The sequence below is a fragment of the Melanerpes formicivorus genome, unplaced genomic scaffold (assembly GCF_026170545.1).
Source record: "Melanerpes formicivorus ecotype bairdi unplaced genomic scaffold, bMelFor1.0.p_v2 SCAF_5, whole genome shotgun sequence".
Classification (NCBI taxonomy): domain Eukaryota; kingdom Metazoa; phylum Chordata; class Aves; order Piciformes; family Picidae; genus Melanerpes; species Melanerpes formicivorus.
The window spans coordinates 26,192,999-26,202,312 of NW_027142357.1; the positions used below are offsets into that span (position 1 = coordinate 26,192,999).

Genomic DNA, 9,314 nt, shown 5'->3' on the forward strand with positions numbered 1-9,314 from the left:
GACTTAGGCTGGAAACTGGGCAGCTTTCAGTGCATGCCATCCCTTGAGCTCCTCTGTAGAGTAGTGGGCTCCTGTGGCTCCCATCTTCCCTTGCTGAAAAGGCTCTGTGTTAGTCCCCAGCTCCCAGTCCGCTCTGGATGCCTGGCAGCTTGCAGGAAGCAGAGGAGCAAGGTATTTGCAGAGGCTGAAGCTACTGACTATGAGCAGGCTTAGCCGCTGCAAACATCCATTGCACTGTGAGTCCTGGGGTCTGGACACCTTGTGCTGTTTTTCTGTCTTAATCCTTGCTGCCTTGTCCCATTTGTTTGTTATTTTAGGTTTGCCCATGTGGCTGTGCCACTCATATTTGTTATTGCAGAGGTAATGAGCTGTGCCTCTCATGTTATTGTAGGGTTGCCTGTGCTGGTGTGATCCTTCCTCTCCCCTTAATTACTGCAGGGCAGCCCAGGGAGGTGCCCTGGCTCTGCCTTGTCTGGCCCTGGCAGTCAGTGCCAGAGGGAATTCCTGGGACAGATCAGTGTGCTTCATTGCCATGGAGGGGTTTAGTCACTGTGGATGTCTCTGGTCTCCTTTTGGACCCCCAACTGACACAACATCCTTGTGGCAAAAGATGCTCTTCTGTTGCACCTTGTACAGTATTATTTCCTCAGGGACAAGATCATTCCCAATTTAATCAATTTCTTCTCTATGCCTTGCCTGTCATCTGCTTATAAAAGAGGAGCCCCAGCCTTCAGGGGCCTTTGAGACCTGCAGCAAGTTAAAAATGCCAAACATAGGAGTCTCATGGGACAAAATGACAAGAGAATCCCATCCTTGGGATACATGCAAGTCTCAGGGATGGTGCATGGGGTTATATACATTGCTGTGGGCAGTGAGGAGGGTGCTGACCCAGCTCTGTTCTTGAGGAAAGAGGGGAGGAAAAGGCTGCTTTAATAAATGTGTGGTTGTGGAAAACTTTCCAGATTTGCTGGGAGAGAATAGGTCCATCTTGGCAAGGGGGAAGAGGAGACTGGTAGCCATGGCAGGCTTGGGAGCCCAGCAACCACCCTGTGCCCTCAACCACCTTCAAGGCCACCCAACGGGGAAAGCGTGTGACAGGCTGGTGCTGCCATCTGCTGCTGAGCAGCACATTCATCTGTCCCTCCTCACCGGGTGTGCCCAAGGCACCCTAGGCAGAGTGGTGGGGCAGAGCCATCTTCCTTCCCCCGGGCGTACATCTGGTCTCCAGGGAGTAGGCAGTCTTCAGGGAGACTCCTGTGTGCCTTGTTAAGGGGGTGTCTTGCACTTTTATTTTCATCTTGAGCCTTTTTCTTTTGCCCAAAGAGTGATGTTGTGAGGAGGGGGAAAAGGAGTGCCCTGCTATCTTCACCGCAGGGTTGCAGGAGGGGATGAGCCAAGTTCAGTGGCACTGCAGCTGCTGGAGACACTGTGCAGTGAGGGATTTCAGCCACTTTGATGCTTTTTCTCCCACTGTGTGGGTTTCCCCATGACTGCCAGCTGACCCCAGAACAAACCTTGTATCAGCACAGTGCTGCTGGGAACCAGGAACTGGGAGACAAGGAGCCTCAGGAACCTTAAACTCTGTCAAATTTGGTCCAGAAATAACGCTTTTTTTTCACTGTGGTGGCTGTACTAAATGTCACAAGTCATCTAAGTTTAGACTGTCACCAGCTCTCCTATATATAACTGTGCAGGGCTCCTGACTGCATCCTGCTGGCACAGGTCACACTGGGGCAATCTGGGGGGTGTATAAGAAGGTGGCTGCCATGGGGAGAGACTAAATCCACTCCTCCCTTGCCATTGGCACCATCAGTGACAACTACAGTCAGGCAGCACCACTTGGCAGCTTGACAGCAGGATTTTCTGACTGCTTGGTAAGCGCCAGTGGGCAGAGTCTGGTTCAGTCTCATGTGTATGGAGCTGTGGGGTGAGGACTCTGGAGATCCTGGCACTTGTCAGCCACATCTCCAATATCACTGCCAAAATGTCTGCTCAACCACGTGGTGGCTTGACTGTGTGATTGATCCTGACTTTGGAATTATCTCATCTTTGAGCATCCCTGGATTTTGCTCTTTCATCTGCAAGGTGGCATGGGGTATGAATTTGTCACTTAATACTAATGAGGGGCTTCTCTCACATTTTGTGTGTTGTCTTTTCTGGGCTTGTGATAACCCTACAACCAGTCCTTCTCCACTGACACCCTGCAAGCAATTGTGGCCTTGTATACAGGAGCCCATCCTGACTCCAAAAACCCTCTGTGCCCTCAGACATTTTCCTGCCCTGAGCGTAGGGGTCACACAAAAGCCAAGTCAAGTCCCACACCATGGGAGTAAAGTCAGGGCTGTATGCAGCAGCTAGGAATAGGTTTTATTTGATTATTTGTTTCCATCGTGCCTGGTGCAAAAATGTTCTCGGGGTTGGGCAGGAGGCTCACCATGCAAAAGCAAGCCCCAGCCAGATCACGAAGACCTCATGGTTTGGTGTCTCTTCCTTTCCAGAACGGGAGTCCCGAGAACATGAGGAGCCAACCACATCAGAGATGACAGAGGAGACCTATCCACCTAAGGCCTACCGGCCCAAGCACGGGCGCCTCTCCGAGCTGAAGGCTGAGGCCCTGAAGAAGGACCGCCGGAAGAAGCTGACCCTGGCCAAATTCGTGGGCATAGCGGAGAACACAGCGCACCCCCGCGTCGTCATCCCTGAGCTCCGGCAAGAGTTTGAGCTGGTGCGTGCCTTTGCTTTCCCTCCACAGGGCTCCCACGGTCAGGGGGCTGCAGGAGGGCTTTGCTGCCCCGGGGAGTGTGTGCTAGTGAGGGGAGAGCAGGGCACCTGTGGGTGTCTGTGGCTGGAAGCTTGCTGCAGGGTGCTCCTATTCTCATGCTCCATCTTCTCCCTGCTTGCAGGGCCCCTGCCGCAGGCACATGGAGGCATCCCTGCAGGAGCTCAAGAGCAGCCAGCGGATGGTCCCCCGTGCTGTCCACCTCCCCAACTGTGACCGAAAGGGCTTCTACAAGAGGAAGCAGGTAAGAAAGATGCTTTCCAAGCCAGGGGAGGTCCACTGCCCTGGATGGAAATGGAGGTTTTTCCTCTGCTGGGCTGGTGGGGGGGTTGCTCTGAGCATTTCTGGGCAGAGTTGGTGGTGGGTGGCCTTGCTGGTGGCTCTGAGTGCCATCTGGCTTGAGGTAAGCATCCTGAACAAGCTACTGTGGGAAGAAGGTTCAGGGAACTTGAGCTGGGGTAGCAGAGGGATGGAGATGTGCTGAAAGCAAAGAGCAGGAGCTAGGTCCTACTCAGAGAATTGCATCACTGGGGTTAAAGGGGTAAAGCAGAGGGCTGATCCTGATTGCCAGCTCAAGGCAGTCATGTGGCAGCTGGTGGCCATCTCCTGATCTCTGCCCTTGGGTGTCTCCCCAGTGCAAGCCCTCCCGAGGCCGGAAGCGTGGATTGTGTTGGTGTGTGGACAAATATGGCATGAAGCTGCCAGGGACTGACTACCTGAGTGGAGACCTGCAGTGCCACGCATTTGACAGCAGCAATGTGGAGTGAAGTTGCATCCCCTCCCTCTGCCCCATCACTACCTACCCAGGCTCCCTTCCACCCTCCCCTCCACACCTCCCTGTGCCCCGGGACTCCGATTCCTTTCATCTCATGTAAGAAGAAAAAAAGAAAGGAAAAGAAAATAGAGAAAGGAAGGAAAAGGAAAAAAAAAACACCAGAAATGGAAAAGAAAGAAGATAAATAAAGAAAGGAAAAGCAAAAAGTAACAAAAGGAAAAAGAAAGCAAAAAATTAAAAGGGAGAAGAAAGAAGAGAAAAGAAAAGAAGGAAAGGAAAATAAAAAAAAATAAGAGGAAAGAGAAAAAAGAAAAGGAAAAGAAAAAAGAGAAAAGACAGGAAAAGGGAAAAGAAAAAAGAGAAAAGAAGGGAAAAGAAAAGAGAAAAGAAAAAAGAGAAAAGAAAGAAAAGAAAAGAAAAAAGAAAAGAAAAGAAAAGAAAAGAAAAGAAAAGAAAAGAAAAGAAAAGAAAAGAAAAGAAAAGAAAAGAAAAGAAAAGAAAAGAAAAGAAAAGAAAAGAAAAGAAAAGAAAAGAAAAGAAAAGAAAAAGAAAGGAAAAGAAAAGAAAAGAAAAGAAAAGAAAAGAAAAGAAAAGAAAAGAAAAGAAAAGAAAAGAAAAGAAAAGAAAAGAAAAGAAAAGAAAAGAAAAGAAAAGAAAAGAAAAGAAAAGAAAAGAAAAGAAGAAAAGAAAAGAGAAAAGAAAAGAAAAGAAAAGAAAAAAAACCCTGAAGAAACTGAGGACTCGGAATCTACAGCAGCCTGTTGACAACAAGGACTTAGCAAGGAAAGGACAGAGCCAGAGACAAATCAGCCACGGCCGCTCCGCCATCCCATGCCTCCTCGCACCTCTCCATGCCCATGCCCCCTTGCCATGAGCAAAGGCTACCCTGATGTAGGAGGCTTTCCAAGTTGGTGAATTTCCAGCATGGGCTTCAGGCAGGTTATTATTTTTTTTTCCAGGTTAGGTAGTTGTTTCTTAAGAATATATCTCAAAAGAAAATTTTGCAGCCTCCAGTATTTTCCCTCCTCGCTGTGGTCCTCCAATATCTCCTCCCCACATTGCTTGGACTCACTTGACTTGGTTTGATTTGACTTCAGTCTCAAATGATCTTCCCAGATCCAGGCAGATTTTGACATGTTGGGAGGAAGAGAGGGACTGCTGACTTTGTGTCTGGAGATGACCCAGGGAGGAAAACAGACCTACTGCAACAGCATGAATACCCCCCAAAAAGTATTTGTGGACTTCAAAAAGAAACCACCCAAAAAATAGATAGCCTTCTCTATCCAGTTCCTCTTGACCAGGAGGTCAGAAATCGTTTTGGACAAGTGGGACTCTGACTGTTATCCATCCAGATGTGGAAGTGTTTCTCACCTGTATGTGTGTTAGTGTGTGTGTGTGTGACTTTTCCTCCTTGCAAAGCTTTGCCTTGAAACCTGCAATCTGGAGGGTTAACTGTAAGCAAGGGGAGAGATGCTGCCCCCCACAAAACAATCATAGTAACCTGCCAGACTAAGGGCTGCATCCGATCCAAAACCACAGATACTCAATTGCTGTCCAGATTGAAGCATCCTTATGTGAGGACAGGGGGATTGGGGCCAAAACTCTTCACCACCCTTTTGCCACCATGAGAAAGACCAACTATGGAGGCTTTTTTGTTTTGTTTTGTTTTGTTTTTTCACAGCCAAAAAAAAGTGGTTTGCTCCAGGGGAAAAAAATACAACAAACCGACACCTTGTTTTGTCTTGGATTTTTGTTAAGGCTGATTTACAGCCTTTTCCATGGGTGGGAAAGTGCTGGCCTCCACCTTTTCGCACTGAGGATACTGCTCATGTTGCCATGACTGATTCCTGCCACCCTACAGTAAAATCCTGCAATGGACCCTTGCCTTTAACCTGGGACACAGCTCCTTGTTGAGTGACAGCAGCCACCACACCATGGAGAGCCACCACAATTGCCTCAGACATTCTGGGACAGCCCTCTGCTGCCTTCCTGTTTTGTTGGTTTTAATTTTTACATTTGATTTTGGGACTGTCACGTCTTGTTTTGTCATGACAAGGGTCTCCAGGACGTTGGTGCTGGGAGGAGATCCTGCAGTAAAGGAAAGGAAGGAAAAGAACATGAGCTGTAGGATCTAGTTGAAACCCACTGGGGACAAAATCCCACTGCCACAGTTGGAGACAGCAACTGGTGTTGGTCAAAGGACATGACCAATCTCAGAGGGAAGATTTCTGCACCCCTGAAGCCCCTTTGAGCATTCTGGAGCTGCACAGTGAGGAAAGGGCATCTGCATTGCCACCAGGTCCCCACCAGCAGGGACAGAACAAGGATGAGTCCATGCCAAAATTGTCTGCTGGAGGTTGCATCACCAGTTGGGCACCCTAATAGTCTTGCATGGCACCACTCCCTTGAGCACCCTGCAGTCCCCCCACCAGGGTGCTTGCTCCTGGACGTTGGTTATTTCTCTTGGAGTTACGTTGGGAGTGAGTTTTGTCAGTGGACTTCCATGGAGACTTGGTGGGGCATGCTTGGATCTGAGGCATCTTCCCTTGCTGAAAAGAAGGGAGAGTGCCATCAAATGCAGATCTGCCAGGAAAAGAAAAAAAAACCACAAAACAAAAGCAAAGCACCCCTTCTGGAGCAGTGTGACCCTAGGTGGGTCCTGGGGCCAGGCAAGAGACCCTTCCAGGCTTTGGAGGAGCAGGGTCCCTTTGACCAGGGTGGTGGGTTAATGGTGTGGTGAAGGTGGGATGAAGGGGGGGGGGGTAAAGAAGGCAGGTGGAGGAGGAGAAGCTCGTGCCAACCCCAAGGGCTACAGATCACCACTGTCACCACTGTCTCCCATCTCCTCCACTCACTGATCCCTGTGCAAAACCTCCTGTCTGTTACAGGCCAGTACCACCTTTCCCAGGATCCTTCCCTCCTTTTCTCTTCCTCTTTCTTGCTTTTTTATTTGTTTGTTTGTTTTGTTGTTTGATTTCCCAAAACTTGAAAGCCTTTGGCTGCAGAGAAAGGAGACGTGCTGTTGGGGCAGGATGGGCACAGGCAGAGAGACAGCAGCTCCTCATGGACCTTGTCTTTTGGGGCATCAGCAGCATGATGATCAGCTCATAAGGCCCACTGGTGATCTCCTGACATGACTAGCACAGTGACACTGGGAGGGGGAACACAGGGTGCCTCCCCAACTTCTCCCTACAAACTGACTCTTAGCCATGGCCCCATGAGCCCAGCGCACCAAAAATCCATCCTGCACGGCCTCCCTCCCTGCTGCTGCACATCCAGTGCTGAGATGGCACTGCCTGTCCTGTCCCCACCGGCCTGGGGGAAGAGGGATGCAAGGAGGGGGCTGCACCACCCTCGACCCCCGCTAAGACACTTCTGCTCCCAAGACAGGGCACCTGCTCCCTTGAGCATTCCTAGCAGAATGAAGCTGTTTGCAGGCTGCACTATAGTATTTAGGACAGGGGTTGGAGGCTGGGCCAGGCTGGGGGCGAGAGAAGATTCAGAAGAGGTTGTCCCTCCCAGGGGCAGTAGCAATGAGGTGTTCCCATGCTCAGCACCCAGCAGCACCCCTTAAATTTGGGGTGTGAAAACCAAAAGAGTAGATTTGGGAGCTGAGGAGGGCTGGGTGGGCAGTGGGAGCAGGGGTTGAGTCACACGGGGAAGTGCTGTCAATTTGTGCATCAAGGGAAGGCATGAGGCTTGGGGGGGTCTCCAGCCATGGTGTTTGCACCGAGCCTGCACCGGTACCCAGGATGCTGGCTGGGAAAGAGAGGAGAAGGATGACGCAGGGGTCAGGACAGCCCTTCCACCACATCTCCCCTGGGAATGGCGCTCAGTGGCTGGGCTACCCCCCCCCCCCCTTGTATGTACTGCAGTGGACTTTGAAAAACCACTAACTAGTACAAGAGCATTTTGCACTATTTCTCTGCTCTCTCTTTTTTGCTTCCCCTTTCCCGTAAAAAAAATGTTTATGTCGTTGGGTTGGGATTATTTGTCGTCGTCGTTGCTGTTGAGTTTTATGGTTTATTTTTATTTTTATTATTTTTATTTTTTTTTTTTTTTTTTTTTCCCAAACGGAGCATTTGTATATTTAACGACGGACAGTTCACCTTGCTTCCAGACCGCTGTCCTGGCACTGGCTAGGAGCCCTGCCTACCGTGCCCCTCCCCTAGCCCACTCCCCTCCCAGCCCTCCCTGCCGCCGCCAGCGGGACAGACGTCACCACGCACGTTACCTACCCCACCGTTGTAACACAGTTGTTAAGACACACCAGATTCCGAGTTTCCTGCCTGGTTTTTTTGTGTTTTTTTGGTTTTGTTTTTGTTTTATCTTTAAGCAATACTCACTACACATTTTACGGTAGCTTTTTATAGCTTTACATACATAAACGGTAGCTCTGTTGTTTCGGTTTTGTTGGTGGTTTTTCTTTTCGTTTGTTTGGGTTTCTTTTGGTGTTTTTATCGTTTTGGTTTGGGGGTTTTGGGTTTGGTTTTTTTTTGTTGTTGTTGTGTTTCGTTGTTGTTTTTTTTCCTTTGTGTTTTGGTTTGGTTTTTTTTTTGTTGGTTTGGGTTTTTTTTTTTGTTGGTTTGGGATTTTTTTTGTTGGTTTGGGTGTTGGGGTTTTTTTGTTGTTGTTGTTGGGGTTTTTTTGGTTTTTTTTTTTTTTCTTTTTCCAGTAAATAAGAAATACTCAAGACTCTTACTGGTGGGGAAAAAAAAAAAAATAAAGAAAAGGAAAAAAAAAAAAAAAGCAGTTTGTGAAAAACTGACAATGGAAGAAGAGCTTAATGCTCTGTTTAGCATTTTGTACTTAAGAAAAAAAAAATCTCACATTTTATTAAAAAGTGAAGATTGCTGTATACTATTTATTCAACTTATAATTTATGTTACTCTTTGATCTTTGTCTTTTCTCATGACAAAGCATTTATTTAATAAAGTTATGCATTCAGTTAGCTTTGTGCCTGACCCTCGTGGAGCGTCCGCATGCTGGGGCCTGCCAGCAAACTGCTCCTGCCCCAAGGATCCCCCTGGCTGGCCACACTCCGCCCTGGGAAGCTCAGCCAGTTCCATAGGAGTGCTGGGGAACGTACAGGGCGTGGGGTAACGTAGTGGTAGTGGTTTAGGGGAGCATTCGATGCCAGAGCAATATGGTAAAGCAGTAATAAGATTGCGAGGTTGAGTTTAGAGCATCTTTAAAGCAGAGATGCCCTGGGGTTTTTAGCAATTTATCTGCATGAGTGTGGCAGTGAGACACAGCAGTTGCACTCAGTCAGGTTATGGGAAGAAAGGTTCTGACTGATGATGTTGCTGAGACTCCAGCTGCTAGCCCAAACAGTTTGGGACCAGATGTGATGTTTGAGCCTTGAACCTTTCTGGGCAGCAGGGAGATTTCCCAGTGAGCAGGAGCATCCTTGAGCCATTCCTGGGCAGCTCAGCCAGACTGTGGTACTCAGACACCTCATGGTAGTAGCCCTTGGTGGCCCTTCCCACTGCCCCATGTCTTCCCTGGTGTCAGATTCAGCCTTCCCCTCCACCCACAGAGCCATCACTTTTCATCCTCCTGCACATCCTCAGCTTCTGCCCCCATGGTCCCCCTCGCTTTTATCCACCCAGGCTGCCATCGTCACCCATGTGCCCAGAGCAGGGTGGGATGCAAAGACATCCACTTTGGCCCCCACTGGCACCAGGGATGTCCTACAGCTTCTGTCCCATCCTATTTGCACCACCCAGGACTGACTTGGCCACCTGCTCTTCACTGTTG

General features: G+C 49.0%; 1 protein-coding gene across 1 annotated transcript in view; it reads left to right on the top strand.

Moving 5' to 3' along the window:
- The window catches only part of IGFBP5 (insulin like growth factor binding protein 5), a 26,484-nt gene extending 18,862 nt beyond the window's left edge, over positions 1-7,622 (top strand). The window contains exons 2-4 of the mRNA XM_068138905.1: positions 2,499-2,725; positions 2,904-3,023; positions 3,415-7,622. Coding sequence (XP_067995006.1) covers positions 2,499-2,725; positions 2,904-3,023; positions 3,415-3,546 — 479 coding nt within the window. The 3' untranslated portion in view covers positions 3,547-7,622. The remainder of the gene's footprint in view (positions 1-2,498; positions 2,726-2,903; positions 3,024-3,414) is intronic.
- The last annotated feature ends 1,692 nt before the right edge of the window (positions 7,623-9,314 follow it).